Raw genomic sequence first — 18,312 nt, forward strand, 5'->3', positions numbered from 1 at the left:
TGTATTTTCTAGAATTCTAGACAAGTGGAATCTTCCAATATGCACTCTTTTTTTGTTTATTATTTTTTCTCTCTCAGAGAATCAGTCTTGTTGCAGGGTGTAGTGTGTATCAATAGCTGAGTAATATTCCACTGCATGGCTAGACCACGGTTTGGTTATCCATTCACCTCTTGGACATTCCGGTGTACGCATGTACGCGTCTGTGTATGCACATATAATTTCTCTTGGGTAAATACCTAGGAGTGGAAAGGGGGGTCATGTGGTAAATATATGTTTAACTTTTGAAGAAACCATGAAACTGGTTTGCAAAGTGATTGCGCCATTCTGCTTTCCCACCAGCAGTAGACGAGTTTTTGTTGTTCCACATCCTGGCCAGCACTTGGTGTGGTCACGCTGGAGTCGTAGCTATTCTCCTGGGTCTGTGGCAGCGTCTCATTGTGGTTTTGATTTTCATTTCCCTGATGACGGATACTGTGAGCAGCATCTCTATTTGCCATCCCTATACCTTCTCTAGTGGAGTCTGCTCAAATCTTTAAGCTCATTTTTAAAATTGGTTGTTTTCTGATTATTATCCTCATTCTCGTCTTAAAGAATCCCTTAAACTCACTGAAAAGGGATTAAATATTTGATGAAAAAATATAATGGACTCAGAGAACACTAGACTTAGACACTGTCAGAGGAAGTGGTTTTCTTAAACAATTCCTTTACTTTCGGTGTTTCTGTTCTTAAGAATCTCAGTTTCCTTTCTTCAATGACTGAAAGATCAAAACGCAGATACTACGTGGTGAGGATGAAGCAGGATCTGGATAGAGATCCTGTCACCACGCCAGGGGCGTCTGGGGCTGCTTTCGTGGCGTTTACTCTGTTTGGAGCAGGAGGAGTTGCCCAGGCGCCGTTGGGGAGGCGGCATGACACCTCATTTGTCTGGTCTCATCATCAGTGAGGTGCGAGCCCCGCCCGAGTCTGCTGCCCAATTGTGACACGGAGGTTCAGGCTGTCGCCAAGGGAACAGGAGCCATCTGTCTGTTCTTTCCCTCCACCCGCTCCTGGTCCTCTGAACACATCTCTCCCAGAACAGGAAACAAGACAGGAGCCCGATCAGAACCAATCACTCAGCCCCAAGGAGGGTCTTCCACGCCTGTTCCGGCTCCCGGGGGCTTCCCATTGGACTCCCATCCCCCCCGCGGGCATCAGGGGCTCGGAGCAACACACAGAGCCCTGTACAGCAGGCTCTCATAGGCACAGAGGCGGCGAATGACAAGATCCTGCAGATGTGGAGATGGTGGAAGCCTAACAGGTTGCTATGGCAACGCAGCGTGAAGGCTCCATCTGGGCCCCAGTCTCAGCACACGCTGAGAGCGACATCCACGTTGGCCTCGACTGTGTTTGGTAGGGCCAGTCTTCTGCTGGTTAGGTGGTCAGTAGAGCCACTTCCAACCACTTTGGGACCTTGACTGTGACCTACAGTAAGAAATACACTTTACATTGTGATGGAGTGGGTGTGTGTGTGTGCGTGTGTATCTGAAACAAAAGAATGTAACGAAACCACACTTACCCTTACTATGTGAAATGCAATCTCTTCTAGTCTCTTACATTATATATGATATAGAATATGTTATAACATTATTTTCTCTTCTATTATATTAAAAAAAATACTGGCCATACACATTAAATTGAATATGTGAACCACTGATGGTTGCAGACCTGAGATTCGGAAAATGCTGCCCAGGTTAACAGGCCTGGATGGGAAGGGGTGGGTTCAGACCTTCCACTTCCTCCGTGTCATGTCTGCCTTCCCTCCGGCTTCAAGACTAAGCCGAAGGAAGAGTCATGAAGGAGCACAGCCTCGTGATGCCAAATTCATGCCTGTTGGGTTACATATACTTTCAGAGAATAAGCCTAGATATGGTCAGAGGCGTGGTTTCTTTCTTCCCTCTTTTACACATGAGGAAACTGAGGCACCGACTCTTGAAGGTTCTTGTGTGAAACCGCGCAGCTGAGTGTGGCGGAGCCTGGGCTGGTGCTCGTGTTCCCGGCAGCAAGCCCGGGGTCTTTCTGGGTTTTTTGATTTATACAATTTAAAATTTTTCTTTCTATCTTTAGAATTTAATGCTACAAACTTTTGAGTTGTAGGTAATACACAACATGATGAGCCGGGAGGGGCTCAGAGCTGGTAGTATAATTACTTACTGAAGAAAATAAAACTCTACAAAGAATCACGTAATTATGAGAATTTGCAAAAGAGCGTAAGATTTATTTCAAATTGCAAAAACCTGGTTCTGTTCTTTCCTCCGTTGTTTTCTACGCATTCTTCTTTTTCTTTCCTCCCTCCCTCCCACCTTCTCTCTCTTCCCTCCTTTCTTCCTCCCTTCCTCCCCCCCCATCCTTCCTTCCTTCCTTCCCTCTCTTTCTTTTTTCACCTCTTCTGTCTTTCCCTCCCATTCATCCAGTGGGCTGAGTACGATTGTTTATTTTGACATGTCAGCAACATTCCTCTTCTGTCATTTGTCCAGTAGTCCAGTTAAACGCCCACGCTGTTCACCTTTCTCTCTATTCCTGTATCACCCTCATTGCCCTCGAAGCTCTGGGGTGAGGTCTGAGCTGGCCTGGACTTGCCCTGCCCTGAGAACGAGGGCTGAACCAGGCGTGAATTCCCAAGAAATGGGGAGCCTGTGAGCCTTGGTTGTCAGGAATTGGCCCGAGAAATATTGAGATAGCATCATTTATAAAGATGCCCTCTAAAACGAAAACATAAAACGTTCGGGAGATTAGCAAGAGAACATTGAATTTGGATGTGACAAACAAAATCGATAATAATGCCATCTTTCTTCCGGGAAACAAGGCTGTCCGATGAGTGAGAGGGAGCAGCTGCAGCAGGCCCTGACCTCACTTTCCCCGGAGGAGGGGTGGGGAGAGAGTCCAGCCGCGAGCCGTGTCTCCTGCCGCCTGGCTGTGCCTACCGCCGTTGGCAAGTTAAATAGCACCTGCTCAAAATGGAGCTAAGGAGAAATCCCATGAAGAGTCGTCAGCTTCTAATTTAGAATCTGAGAACAGTAGTGAAAAGCCAGCTTATAATAATCCTCTAGGAGAACAGACTAAGGCACCCAAATGGCTAATTGCTTAGACACAAGTGACACATCCCACACACGTCACTCATAGTCCCTCTTGCCCTGGTCCCTTCCTCCCCTCCCTCCACATCTCTCTCTCTCTCTCACAGACAGCTGCCCTTTCCCTCCCTAAGTTTCCTCCTGCTGGAACACTGTGTCCCATGCATGGTACCCTAAGCAAGAAATCAGCTCTGCGAATGTTTTGGAAAGTGGGATATTGGCATTCATCGTTGCATAAAATCTCTTTCAAAGCCATAGTTCAATTTCTCAAACTCTCACCAGACGTGGACCTGGGTCTTGGAGCTCTGGACTTGTGCTACCATGGAGACCTGCACGGAATTTATAAGTCGGTGGCATTCCGTTAACTGGGAATCAGTACCCAATGCTGAAAAGAAGGAAGAGGATGATGTGAGAACTGAAACCCTCTCAGGTCGCAGCTTCTAAGAGTCACAAATATATTTATCATGTCGTAATAATCACTATTTAAAAAGATAACTATACTATTTCAGGAGCTTTTCTCCTAAACCTTAAAATTTACAAATTTCATACTCTGATAATTTTTTTTCAGAAAAGTTAATTACAGAAAAAAAGGAGTATTTAGTATTCAGTCACATAGAAAACAGCATAATACTAATAAGACTTAGGAGCCATCTCTTCACTTCAGAATATTTTCTTCCATGAAGTGCAGTTGGTATGGAAATCTGAAGGTTAGTTAGTAGGGGACAAAACAGAAATACAGGAAAATTGAAAACTTGTTTCCTCAGCAGTGAAAGGAAATTGCTGTAATCCGAGGACTCGACTCTGGGGGACATAGGTCAGCTGCCAGCGCTAAGAGGGGTGTCCCTTCTGCGTGTAATTCTCAGTATGAGGATGGCACCCTTCCTGTCCCATCCAGAGCTACGACTGCACTGGTGGGTCAACGGAGAGCCTCGCCTGCAGGGAAGGGAAGGCCCAGCACCTGGTGAGAACAAGCCACCAGCACGTGGACAGGAGGGATAAGGATCTCTCGCTGGATGTGAACTTGACCAGGTTAGGTGGCCTGTTGGGGGACTGGGCTGCTGGTGGCGGGATGGGTGCAGTGTTAAAGAGCATGTGTTAAAGATGGAGGGATACGGCTGCATCCAGGAAGTGAGACAGGAACTCTTCTCTCTTTCTGGGAATTCTACAAAGAACAGAGCCACCGTCATGGAACGTAAGCCAGCAATGACCCGGGCCTTCATGTCAGGAACCAGGGTGTTCTATTTGCTTGTCCTTTGCCTTCACACATGCACATCCTCAAAGAGGTGGGACAAGGGAGCGTAACCCAGGCTGTGAGATCCAGACCTGCCTCTCGGGAAGGAGACTCCCCTCCAGCACCAGACTTAGGGACCGTGGGACCAGCACGAAAGAACAACATCCGGGGTAGGGGCCCAGGCCTTAAATGCTCCCCAAGTGTTGCGCCGGGGGCTGGAACTCGTCTCCTCCTGGAGCAGGACCTTTGTTAACATTTCAGGAGTTTCCTGAGCCAGTTGACCTTATATCGGAAGCTTGAAATCTGCCTTTGTGTGTTTACACCACAGAAATCAGCAAACGCAACAGGTCAGCACACCGCTGGTGAATGTTGCAGAGAAGCCTTGTGTAGAACAAGCCCACACTCAGCCACCTGACCAAGCCCCCCAGTAACTGAAGCCCCCAATCACGAAGGATCTAAAATCTTCGTGTAGATTCAGCTAATGCCCTGAAACCTGCTTCTCAAAGATCTTGCCTGCAACCCTCCCTCGAGCAGTAGAGATGGAAGCAACAACTCAGAGCCCTGAGATCATCCCTCAGTTGTCTGCCACACTGACCCTTGGGCTGCAGCTGCCCGCTGTTCATGATGGATCTCGTGGGGACTATATTGCACTAATTTGCACAGTTGTGCTAATGCACCCAAGGAGATGCCCCAACGCTAGGTAACAAAAATAATTCAGGAGATAGTAACTTGAACAGAAATTCTAGGCCTTTCTGGAAAGGCTGAGGCTGAGGGCTATGACCAGGGCCCTGAATCATGGAATGCAAGCTCTTGGAGTTTCGTGGGCTCTGAGCCCTTGTCCCATGGAGATCCTCTACAGGACAGCTCTGGGAGACAGTTGTCCATGTTCTGTGAAGACTCTGAGAACACACTGTCCTCTGAGGTAAACTTCTCTGCTCTCCAAGGGCCTGGTCCTTTGACAAAGTTCCTATGATCCCAGGCAGTGAAGAGGTGGGGTGGCAGGAGTCACAGCAAGAGTGACAAGGTCTGCTTACAGTTCTCACTTACAGCTCCTCTTTCCGTGATTCTGTTTGATCTTCAGAACAACCTCACAGGCACTGTTTTCCCCATGTTCCTACAAAGAAAAGGAATCTCAGACGGGTACGCACCCCTGCAGTGTGCTCATCGTGTGCCTGGTGCCCAGACATATCGTGTCTACTTGCTCTTGCGTGAAATATGGACACCGTAGATGTCTGTCAATTGGATTAGAACCTGCAATCCAATTATTCTTTTTTCCCACTTTTACTGTTTTCACTTATTCATGCGTGATATGCAAGATGGGTACTCAGTATTGGGAATAGAAGAGTGGAAGGTTGTGGTACCTGTTGCCTCAAAACTTGCATGGTGATGGGGGCAAGTGTGCCAATACACAGCTCCATGCGTGTGGCGCACGCAGTGATGGGGAGCACAGAGGGCACATCCACCAGAATCAAGAGGACATCAAAGGCTTCCCTGAGGAGGTGGAGGATGAGCAGGAGAAAGCCAGGTGAAGATGAAGGTGATGTGGGAGCAAGGAGGGAAAATGGTGTTCTGTTCTAGGCAGATGAGGAGCGTGTTCAGAAGACAGAGATAAAGAGGCTGTGTATGAGGGGGAGATGAGAAATGTTATGGGAGAAATACTCAGGGGCTGGATCAAAAGGAGTCTTGTAGATCATACTAAAGTGTTGGGGCTTCATCCTAAGGGGAACGGGAGGCCAGGAGCCCACAGCGTGTTTTAAATGGGGTGGTGATGTGATGAGGTCATCATCCTAGAGACAGTACTCTATGACAGTGAGTAGGGGCTGGTTTGGAGGCTGGGGGACTAGAAGCTGGAAGTGGTTGGATTCGTCCAGGTGAGCAAGGCCTGAACTGATGTACTGTTGTGGGGATGGAGAAGGGTTAACAGATGCCAGAGAGACTCCAGACACAGAAGTGACCAGAGCTGGTAACGGGCTGGGGTGAGGTGAAGGGGAGGGAGAAGCCCAGCATCGTCACAGGGTCCTGGCTTGCGCTGTGGGTTATAGAGGTGCCCTTCACTGAGCAGGACTGCGACGGGAGGGTATGTGTACGCACGTCAGTTGTGGCCATGCTGCTTTCAGACACCGAGGAGACGTCCATGCACCTCTATCCAGTGACAGTGACGTTCTGAGGAGAGAGAGGGTGAGACGGTGCCTGGTGGCATGGGCGTGGTGGGAACGTCTGGGGAAAATGTGCTGGAATGTCAAGAGAAGTCTTAAGACAGAGACGTGATGGGAGAGGAGGACACTGAGGAGGGCCCAAGAGGAATAAGGACATTAAGAAGACGAAGTGCAACAGAGGTCCCTGGAAGAGAGTTTGGGGGTTTGGATAATGGCGTCAACTGTAAATGTAAGATACAGATGAAAAGCATCCACAGACTTAACTACATGGAGATCTCCAGCAGCCTGTCAAGAGCAGATTCTGCAGGCGGTGGGAGGAAAATGAGATGCGAGTGAGTGGAAGAATGGGTGGGAGATGTGGAAATGGAAGCAGCCATCATGGGTAACTTCCTAGAATTCTAGAATTTTAGCTCTGCAGGAAAGGAGAGTGATCAGTTGGCAAGTGAAGGGGGTGGATCACGGTGTTTTGTTTTGTTTTGCTTTTTAAAAACATGGAAAAGATTTGAGCATGTTTAAGTGATGATGAAAAGAAACACATACAGAGAGAGGCTTCAGGTGAAAGACTAGAAGGAAGATGAGCGAATGTGAGGTCCCCGGATGGTGGGAGAGATGAACCCCCCGCAGAGATGGAGGGCTTCTTGAGGAGGAGGAAGACCAAGAGGGATGAGGAGGGTGGAGGAGAGAACGGCGCCCCAGCAGGCAAGCTGATAAGATGGGTGTCGGGAAGTCTCTGTTGGACGACCTCACTTCTCTCTGTGAAGTGGGAAGTGAGATCACGTGATCAAGCGGGAGGGAGGCAGGTGCAGTCAGCAATTTAGGGAGAAGTGAGGATCTGCGTAGTGGATTTGGGAACTAGAAGCCTTGCTGGGCAGCCGGAGGGTCCAGTTTGGGCTGGAGACCATGAATGGACAGGCCGTGTGACCCCCTCCTGTACTGGAGGCTCTCGGTGGAGAAGTGGTCGGTTGGGTTGACCCAAGGTGGGGTTTTGATGCAAGTTTCAAGTCTAGGACAAGGGCCTCGAGGATGTAGACAAGAGAATGGTGGGGTGATGGATCATGGAGTCCAAACTAGCTCGGGACCACGAAGACAGGAGGGAGCCTGACACAAAGTGGACGGGCGTAGAGGAGGCAGGGGCCGGCGTTTGAAGAACAGACGCAAGGCAGGATGCAGAGAAGGTGTGGTCTGGGAGCGGACGCCTGGCGCAGTGTTGCAGACTGGAGATGGTTCAAGTGATGGGAAGGCTGGCGGGTGCCGGTGGAAGTGGGTGGCTGAAGTGGAATAGAGGGAAAGGACGCTGATGGCGTGCAGAAAGAGGACAGTCCAGTTGTTCTCCATGTAGACACTGACGCCAGGATTCTCGCAGAGAGGAAGGCCACGGGCAGGTGCAGCAGGCCCAGCACCTGAGATGGGGCGACGACGAGCAGGCCAGGAGATGACAGGACCAGCACGTGTAAACTCACATTTGAGATGTTGGCCTCTGTCTTTACCTACCTCACCAATGTGGGTGTGAATTTGGTGTGGTGAAGCTCAGAGCCCTCTGGCATGCCTGGGGGAGGGTCACCACCCATCCACATTCTCCCGTGGACGTCAGCCACGTTAGGCTCTCCTTAATAACTGAGAGGTCGTGGGGAGAACGTGGATGCAGGCCCTAGAGCTAAGGGGACCCCTCAAAGAAAAGGCAGGTCTAAGATAAAATGAATTACTACTTTGTGAAGCATGTGGTAAACTTTCAAATCTTGTTATCCCAAGACTAGTATAGGCCAAAACCAAAAAAAAAAAAATGAATAAAACAAACAAAAAAACCTTAAGAAGCTTTTGGTGACTTGACGGGTAACAAATCCATTATCAAACACACACTTCGGAGCACACTCCTGTCGTTTTGCGGCTGAAATGTTAGGGAACACTCCTGTGCTCCCGTAAATGGTCCCTTTGTGCCACTGTCAGGGCTGCAGTTCTGGGCTGGATGGAGGCAGGATGGCGATTCTTGTGTCCTGATTCTGTTGGCTGTCCCTCTGGAAGATGAAATACCTAGTAGCTGAGAACGTTCTGGGAAGCAGGCGTGGCTTTCCCTGAAGCCTCCACGTTCACGCCTCTCCAGGCCTCCCAGCTCTCCTGTCTCCAGGGCCACAGTGGGGCCAGCTAACAAACAGAATTGCAGTTTTCTTGATTTGGGATCTTAGTATTAATTTTTTTTCTCATAATTTAACAGTTTAGGTTTCTCCTTCCTTAAATTAGTGGCTTTCATAGCACCAACTCTCAGGTCAAAATTTGACCCAGAATATTCTATGATTTTAAAAATATTTTCCCCCAGTGAAATAGATAAAACTACCTGAATAGATAAAAATACCTGAGTATTATGTTAGTTTACTGGGGTTTCTGTAACAAAGTGTCACAAACTTGGTACCTCAAACAACAGAAATTTACTGTCTCACAGTCTGGAGGCCAGAAGTCCAAGATAAGGTGTGGGCAGGGTTGCCTCCCTCTGGGGGCCGTGAGGGAGAATCTGTTCCAGGCATCTCTGTTAGCTTCTGCTGGTTGCTGGCATCTTTGGTGTTCCTGGGTTTGTAGATGTGTCAGCCCGATCTCTGCCTTCATCTTCATGGGGCATTCTCCCTGTGGGCATGTGTGTCCAAATTTCTCTTGCTTATAATGATACTGGTCATACTGGATTAGGGGTCCACCTAGCTCCAGTATGATCTCATCTTAACTAGTTACATCTCCAGTACCCTATTTCCAAATAAAGTCACATTCTGGGTGCTGGGGGTTAAGACAACTACATATGAATTTTTAGTGAAGACAATTCAACCCATAAGAGGTATAGTCAAATTATAGTTGTCCTCTTTCCTTTTTAAATTGCAACTTGTTTTTAGCATAACGTGTATCAAGACCTCAGGTTTTCAAAGGATTATTCTGTCATCAGCAGTGGGCTCTGTGAAAGTTGTGAAGATAACAAATGAGATTCCAGAATGCATTAGTCATGCCTTCTTCAGTTGTGTTTTGACCAGACTGCTGTGTTGTGATGTGTTGCTAGGAAAGAAATGTTTGGGTTCATTGTGACACCACGATTTCCTTCTGTAAACCTCGGTGACTTTGATGCTTCCTTGCTCCTTAAATAGAGGGTTCGAACACATATGTACTTGACTCATGTGTGACATTTCCCATCTGTTCCTGTCTTAAGGTTTTCTTCTTCTAAAGCCCTCCCATTTCCGTTACCATGGCAAAGCCCAAGCCTTGTAGGAAGGCGTTTGCTGAGATCTCAAGCACTCTGAATAATTCCTTTAAAAGCTAGAGTCAAATTGACATGAAAAGATTTCAACTGTATTATTTCATTATCAAATTTAAAACAATGTCATTTAAGACGTTCAAAGTTGCTGTATTACTTGGCCTGGAAGTTCCTACCTTTCATTTCCTCCTCTGATGGGATTAAAATGATCAATTGTGTGACTGCGGTTTTTATCAGCTGATCGGGTGTTCTTTCCTCCTCTGACCAGCGTAATACACACCCAGTTCAGCAAATACTCATTGAGCGAGAACCTCCTGTGTGCCAGGGGCGTCTGGGGGTGGGATTCCAGCAGCGGGCAGAACACAGATCCCTAGGCTTGTGGCCTGATTCCGGTGGAGGGAGACAGCCAGGAAGCCAGAGAAGTAAGTAAATCATTTATAAAACTATACATAAAATTATATATAAGTGAATTATATATATAATAAATAGTTTGTTAAAATGTAATAAGCAATGTAGAGAAAAATAAAGCTAGGATGGCATTGAAGACCACGGGGTGGGGTGAAGACCTCAGCAAAGGGCCTCCTGGGAAGGCAGCATCTGAGCAAACACTTAGGGGTGAAGGGGCAAACTGAGCAGACACGTAGAAAGACCTTCACTGATGGGGCAGCAAGGACAAGGCAGGAGTGGGACTCTCCTGGCCTGGGAGGGAGCTAGGGAGAGTGAGGGGGTAGATGAAGTCAGAGAGGGAGGGTGTGGTGGCACAGATCACAGGGAGGGTTGAAGGCCACTGGGAAGATGGCGAGGGAACCTCTAATGGCAACAAGTCTCGGGGAGTGAAGAGGATGGGCCGGAGCTCTGTTCTTGAAGGCAGTGAGATGAGCCACCTGTGGACCATAAATATAGGAGTGAGTTCTCCAAGTCCATCTGGAACAGCACCGTTCCAGCAACTCCCGGTGTTTAACAGCTGCTGAGTTTGCAGCGTTGTGCTGCGAAAGATGGTCAAGGGAACCAACAACGTCCCTCATGACCAGGAGATGATGTAGTCGTGTGGGAAGGGGACACGTATGCACATGCCTGTGCATGCCCGCACACACACATGCATCCACACTTAGAGAAGTTCAACAGTGCCAAAATGGATGAACTACAAAACCGTTGGGTAAGATTCAAGAATGGGCCACACAACTAGTGATTATGTTTCTGATGTTTGTGAAAAGTACAAATATTGGAAGGTGGGGCACAGAGAAAGAAACTATGTTGTGCTAACCATTCTTGACATAAAAGAATATTGTAACCACAACAAGCTATCACTTCGTACTCACCAGGAGGGCTATAATAAGAAAGACAGACAATAAACAACCGTTGGCAAGGATGTGGAGAAATCAGAACCCTTTTATGTTACTGGTGGGAATGTAAAATGCTGCAGCCACTTTGGGAAACAGTTTGACAGTTCCTTAAAAAATTAAACGTAGAATTACCTTATGAACCAGAAATTCCACTTCTAAGTATATACTCAAGATAATTGAAAATATATGTTCATGCAAAAACTTGTGCATGATTTTCATAACAGCATCATTCATAACAGTCAAACAGTGAAAACAACCCAAATGTTCATGAAGTGTAAGTGGATAATTAAAATGTAACATATCCATACAATGGAATACTATTCAGCCATAAAAAGGAATAAAGGACTTATATACATGGATATATACTACAACATGGATGAACCTTGAAAACATTTTGCTAAGTGAAAGAAACTAGATGCCAGGGGCTGGCGCAGTAGTGTAGTGGTTAAGTTCAAGTGCTCTGCTTTGGAAGCCTGGGGTTCACAGGTTCGGATCCCAGGCACGGACATATGCCCTGCTCATCAAGCCATGCTGTGGCGACGTCCCACATATAAAGCCAATCTTCCTCACACACACAAAAAAGAAGAAACTAGATGCCAAAGACTATATGTTGTATAATTCCATTTATATGAAATACCCAGAATAGAAAAGCCTATTGTACTGAGTTAATCTGCTAATCTTCTTATAAGGGCACCAGTCAGATGGAATGAGCACCCACTCTAAGAGCCTCATTTTAACTTAATCACCTCTTTAAAGCCCCATCTCCAAATACAGTCACATAAGAATTTTGTTGGGTGGGGGAAGACACAATTCAACCATAACATCTCTAGAGACAGAAAGCAGATTAGTGGTTGCCAGGGGCTGCGAGGAGGGGATATGGGGAGTGAGTGCTAATGGGTACAGGGCTTCCTTTTAGGGTGATGAAAATGTTCTAAAATTGATTCTGGTGACAATTGTATAACCCTGAGAATATACTAAAGCCACTGAATTGAATGCTTTAAAAGGGTGAGTTTTATGGTATGTGAATTATATTTCTCAATTAAAAAACAGAGTATTCTGCTAACCTCTGAAAGAGATTAATATAGGTGCCAGTGGGAGAGACAAGGAGGAATAGGGACGAATCAAGAAGAAAATGTCTCCTGTGGCTCTCCAAGACCCCTTGGCTGTTTTCCCTGTGCCTTTGATAAGCCCCCCACCTCCCCCGCCCCCACCCCAGCTCCTCTCCACTCCATTGCCAGGCTCCGAAATCCAGGAAGGAAAGAAAGCCGACAAAGGGAACAAGGGCCTCCGTGGTGGCTGAGAGCGCCCTGGCCCCGGCTTCTGCAGGCTGGAGCAGGACTGGGTGCTGCTGTGCTTGGAAAGAGATTCCTTCTCAGCGGCAGAGGGATGCTTCTGGATTCTCCCGCCTGCTTCTCCATTTCTCTCTCGCCTCTTTCATAAAAATCGTTACTCTTGTTCTGAGCCGCTTCTGTGCCCCAAGTGAGCCTGGGAAAGAGCGGCCGGGACGTGGAGCCCCCTTCTGTTCGTGGCAGGGGGAGCTGGACGGCATCGCGCCGCGCCTGGGGAAGGAGAGCGGCCCCCTGGCTCCCCTAACTGCATCTACCATCCGCCTGCTCGTCCTTGTGGTCGCGAGTTTGCACACAAACTGAACACCACAACCTCACTCCCAACCAGAGTTCTCGGGAACCACATTTTGTTATATGTATGAAAAAAACACAAGGTAAAATACGTCTTAGAGTAAAAATTATCCTGATCCAAAATTTGATGCCCTTTTTAAAAAATGTGTGACTTAGGATGTCTCGGATCTTGAAAGATGATCCGGAACAGTGAATGCAGAGACGCTCAGTCCACATTTTCACACCGATGAAGACACAGAACAGAAGTTGGTGGCACAGGCAGGAACTGAGTCCGTTTCATTGCCGTTGCGCCCTCTATTGGATGTCCTCAGCTCCTGTTCTAACAACAGCGCCATTATTAGGGGCAGAAAATGTCACTGCGCGTTTATACTAAGTGTATAGAGTCTGGCAAAATTACAACTTTGAAAGCATAAAGTTGCAATTTCTAACCAAGTTTTTAGAAAAAGGTCACTTTTACATGAATGCGTGTGAAAAATTCACGCAGCTTTTGGTTATCCACGATCACAAAAGGGAACATGGCAAGTTGAAATCAACCAATAATATAGGAAACCCGTAAACTTCGCGTGTTTTTAATTCTCTCTCCCCCGCCCCCAGAGCAACGATCTGCCGCCGGCGCGCCTAGAGCCGCGGCTCCTGGATCTGCGGTGCCCTCTAGAGGAGGACAGGGGAAGCGGCGCGAGGCCGGCGGGACATCTAGGTGAGAGCAGGTGCGCGCAGGGGCGCTCGTGGGAAAACCAGACGTGCCCCCACATGTGGCCTCGGCATTTCAAGACTGCAAGAACGCTCTGGGGTCCTCTACATCCACCCCTTGAATTTAAAGTTGAGAAGCTTGAAATCCAGAAAAGAGAGGTTGTGTCCGACCCTGGTCCTTTGAGGCCAGGATCCTGGGGAAGGAAGAACTGAGCCCCCTCCCCTCTCGACCACCGAGCTCACAGGACAATAGGGTGCGGGCAGGCAGATCCCAGGATTTGGTAGAGCGAGTCTGAGGTCATCACGATGCTTTCTGTGCTCTTTATAAAGGAGGGCAGCGTCTGTGGTGGAGGTGTGTGGGCAGCTGGAGAACATCGGAAATAGTCGTTGCACAGAGTGAGCAACCAAACAGCCAGAGCAGGCCCAGGTGAGGCTGGGGATCACGGCTGGAATGCAAAGGTTTGCTCTTGTTGGGACAGGTGGTAGCTTTTTGTGTCAGTGTTAGCAAATTGAATTTGTGGGCTTTAATATTTCTCTGTTTGATGTCCTCAGTTCCTACTCTGCACTGTGTGGCTTGGGCTGTGTCTTTAATGCTTCTGTGCTAAGGTTTACATGTCTGTAAATTAGGCTAATACCCGTGCCTGCATCTTGAGGGTTTAGTGAGTTAATTTGTGTCAAACCCTTGGAGTTGTGCCTGCACTTGGCACACACGCGAGAAAGCTAGGGTCTATGGGGACGGTGATGACGATGACGTAGGAGCCAGTCTAGGGAGGGCTGTGGGGCGTGCTGGCTTACTCGGCAGAGCAAATCACACACACACACACACACACACCCCAGAAATCAATAATGACATCCACCTCTGCCCTCACTTGGGGCGGCTGAAACAAAACCTGGGCAAAACTGCTAACTCATTATCGTTTCTGTATCTCCAGTCAGCTGGAGCCCAAGTAAGCAAAATAAATAAGATTTTCCATTATTTTGTTCATAGATTAAAAGATACTCATGCGAGACCCACAAATTTCTAAAAAAAAGATAAAACCCCAAAATGTCAATACTGGAAAAAAGTATAGGCCCTGCCACCCCCACAGCACCACAGGCTCCTCCCCCCCCAAAACCTACAAACATATGCAGACACACACGAGCAGACACACACACACACACAGTAGCCAGACACAGACACACACACACACAGGCACACATGAGCACACACATGAGCGGAAACACACACAGACATACGTGAGAACACATACACATGAGTGCCCACGCAGACACAAGCACTCACACAGACACATGAGCACACATACACGAGTACATGCACGCGCGCGTACACTCACACACTTGAGGAATAAGACAGTGAAAACAAATGACCAGACACAGCAAAGATTCAGAGGTATAGAATAGGGGAATCATTCTGGGGCTTCAGAACAAATAGTATCGTATAAAACAAATTTACTTTTTAATACAGGAGGAAAAACTAAAGGCCTAATCCATAGTCTCAAACAGGTTTGAGAGATTATTTCATCTAATACAGGCGAGATCAGCAAAGATTGCCTTCGGATTAAAAACACTATTTCGCTTAAAAAAGCAATAGAAACAAAGTAACAGCTGCATTTACCCTTCAATCTAGCAACCCCACTTCCAGCAATCTATCACAGAGCTGCACCTGCACAAGCACGTAATGGCCTGTGCACGGTGTTGTTAACTGCAGTATTATTTGTGACAGCATGAGACTGGAAACAGTGGAAACATCCATGAATAGAGGGCCGGACTATGAAGCTACACAAAGGAAGAAGAAGATCTCTGTGTACTGATACGATGAGATCTCCAAAATACCATATCAGGTGAAAAAAAGCCAGGGTCAGAACAGAATAAGTAGAATGCTACATCTTGTGTACTGTAGGTGGGAAATAAGAATACAGGTATATGTATTCACAAAAAGAAACAGATAAACCAGAAACTCATGGTAAGATGGTTCCCTTAGGGGACACATAGGGAGAACAAGCTGGAATGAAAGTGAGACTCAACCGTAAATCCTCTAACCCTCTTTGATGTTAGAACCATGCAAATATATCACGTAATTAACAGAAAAAAGCAGCCCAAACATTGAAAACCGTAATTAGTGAAGCTAACTGTATATCACACTGATAATGTAACCACAGGGAGAAAATAATTATTTCATGGGTTTTTAAAACGTAGTATTTTTATTATTTACATTATTGTACATGCTTAGTGGACTATAGTCTAAGTACAAAAGGAGTTACAAAGACATCTTGAACTTTACGTGGTAATTTTATTGTTATTAATCATATTAGAATTATTACTTTAAAATTATTTTATGAATGTAATAAGATAAAAAAAGAAGTAATTTTTAATGCTCTTGTAAACCAAGATTTTTAGTGTGAGAAAATACAGGTACAAAATGAAAGTCTATGCAAAAACGTACAATGTTCTGTTTGCACTGCAAATATTAATATGAAGTCATGCTTTATTTTTAAGACGTGTTCTCTAACTTAGTCCACTAAAAGGGCACAGAAGCAGTGACACCCAGTAGCAGTGAGCACCCATCTTTGAACCCAGATTTGATCACTAAATTTTCTTCCAACTAAAAACAATGAAAGCTCTACAGTAGACTGAAGTTTTCACCCTCCCTGCACTCCTGCTCTTTGCTGTGTCCCTGTGCAGTTCCTCTCATCTTTGATGGAGAGCCTTCTTTCCCACTTTTTGGCTTGAAGCTGGGCCATGTGATTTTCTCTGGCTGATGGAATCATAGCAGACATGTTGGGCGTGCAGGGGTTAAAATGTGTTGGTTGGGCAGGCCCCCTTGTGTGTGGGCCATCACTGTGGAAGGAATATTCCCAGGCTAGCCCACTGGTTAAAGAATATATGATCATGCTGCATAGAACTCTAGAGTAAACATTGAACATCTCTGTGGAGTGGGTGGTTTTATAAGAAAACGCAAAGAAGAAAGCAAGCCTGGATAGATCAATAACCAGGAAATAGAAGAAGTAATCAAAGAACTATCTTCCTATAATGGACTCTGACATTTCACAACTGAGTTTTAACATGTTTTCATAAAATAGATCAATTTTCTGCTATTTAAACTGATCTAGTGCATTAATAAAGAAAGCTATCTAATTTTTTGAAACTAGAAAAATGTTGATTTTGGAAAAGATAGTTCCTCTAAAACTTAAAAATTGATCTTATGGGGGCCGGCCCAGTGGCTTAGCGGTTAAGTGCATCCGCTCTGCTTCTGGCGGCCTGGGCTCAGATCCTGGGCGTGCACCGATGCACTGCTTGTCGGGCCATGCTGTGGCGGCGTCCCACACACAGCAACTAGAAGGATGTGCAACTATGACATACAACTATCTACTGGGGCTTTGGGGAGAAAAAGGGGAAAAAAAAGGAGGAGGATTGGCAATAGATGTTAGCTCAGGGCTGATCTTCCTCACACACACACTCAAAAAATTGATCTTATGAATAAAGATTCAAAAACTCTAAATCAATTTCTATTAAAATCCATCAAAATGTAAATAGAATATAAAAACAATAATATGAGACCAAGCTGGATTTGTGTTAAGACAGGAAAAGTGGTTCAGTATTAGAAAATAGACTATTATAATATAATTCATTATATTATTAGTTCAAGTGAGAAAATAATATATAATTTCAGTAGATACTGAAAAGGAAATTGATAAAACTCAAAATTTATCCTTGATTTAAAAAACTCTACATAAAATAGGAATAGAAGAATATTAACTTGATTACTATGTCATGCTTAATGGTGAAAAATGACAAGTGAGCCTCAGTGAGATTAACGGATGACTTCTCATCAGAAACCACAGAGGTCAGGATGAAGTGGCCTTTGATATTTTCAGACATTGAAAGAGAAACACTGTCAATCCAGGATCTTATACCTGGTGAAAATATCCTTCAGGAATGAATGGGAAATTAAGATTTTCTCAGATAAAGAAAAATGAAGAGAATTTGTCACCTTCAGACATACCCTAAAATAATCATTAAAGATAGTTCTCTGAAAATGAAGTAAATAATAATAGAAGGACCTTGGAACACCAAGAAAGAAGAAGGGGCCTAATAAGAAAAAATGTGGGTAAATACAGTAGGTTTTTCTTTTCTTCTTGAGTTTTCTAAATTATGTTCGATAGTTGAAGCAAAAAGTATAACACTGTCTAATATGGTTCTAAATGTGTGTAGAGGAAATATCTAAGACAATTATTTTATAAGCCGTGGAGGGGAAAGAACTCAGAGGGAGGTAAGGTCTCTATACTTCACCACCAGTGGACTGTGATACGTTATGTATACGTAATGTCATACCTGGAACAAGCACTAAAAAAGCTGTGTAATTGGTCCACTCAATAACACTATAGTTAAATCAAATTGGAAATCTAAAAAAGGTTCAAGTAACCCACAAGAAGGCAGAGAAAGGGAAACAGAGAAACAGAAAACAAAAATAAAGTGGTAGACCTAAGCCCTAATAAATCATTAATTACCATTAAATGTAAATGACCTAAATACACCAATGAAAAGAGATTGTCAGAATGGATTTAAAACATGACCCAATTCTATGCTTTCTACAAGGAATTTACTTTAAATATTATAATATTGGCAGCTAGAAAGTAAAAGGATGGAAAAACGGTATGTCATGCAAATATTAATCAAAGGCAAGCAGGAGTAGCTATATTAATATCAGGTGAAGTAGACTTCAGAGCAAAGAAAATTGCCAGACAGAGAAGGATGTTATGTACTGATAAAAGAGTTGATCTACCGAGAAAACATAGCAATCTTAAATATATGAAAATACATATACTGCATTGCAACCATGTGGGCCTGGAGATTTTATTGTCAATTTTATTGATCTTCTCAAAGAACCAATTCTTTGTTTCATTGATTTGCTCTATTGTTTTTCT

General features: G+C 45.4%; 1 protein-coding gene across 1 annotated transcript in view; it reads left to right on the forward strand.

The window, feature by feature from the left end:
• The first annotated feature begins 3,428 nt into the window (after nt 1-3,428).
• LOC147912234 (uncharacterized) overlaps nt 3,429-18,312 on the forward strand; it is an 86,446-nt gene continuing 71,562 nt past the window's right edge. The window contains exons 1-4 of the mRNA XM_087424957.1: nt 3,429-3,515; nt 4,003-4,136; nt 12,541-12,688; nt 13,292-13,394. Of these exons, the coding sequence (XP_087281083.1) occupies nt 3,429-3,515; nt 4,003-4,136; nt 12,541-12,688; nt 13,292-13,394 (472 nt within the window). The remainder of the gene's footprint in view (nt 3,516-4,002; nt 4,137-12,540; nt 12,689-13,291; nt 13,395-18,312) is intronic.

This window comes from Ceratotherium simum, chromosome 38, assembly GCF_057802395.1.
Source record: "Ceratotherium simum simum isolate JZ-2026a chromosome 38, ASM5780239v1, whole genome shotgun sequence".
Classification (NCBI taxonomy): domain Eukaryota; kingdom Metazoa; phylum Chordata; class Mammalia; order Perissodactyla; family Rhinocerotidae; genus Ceratotherium; species Ceratotherium simum.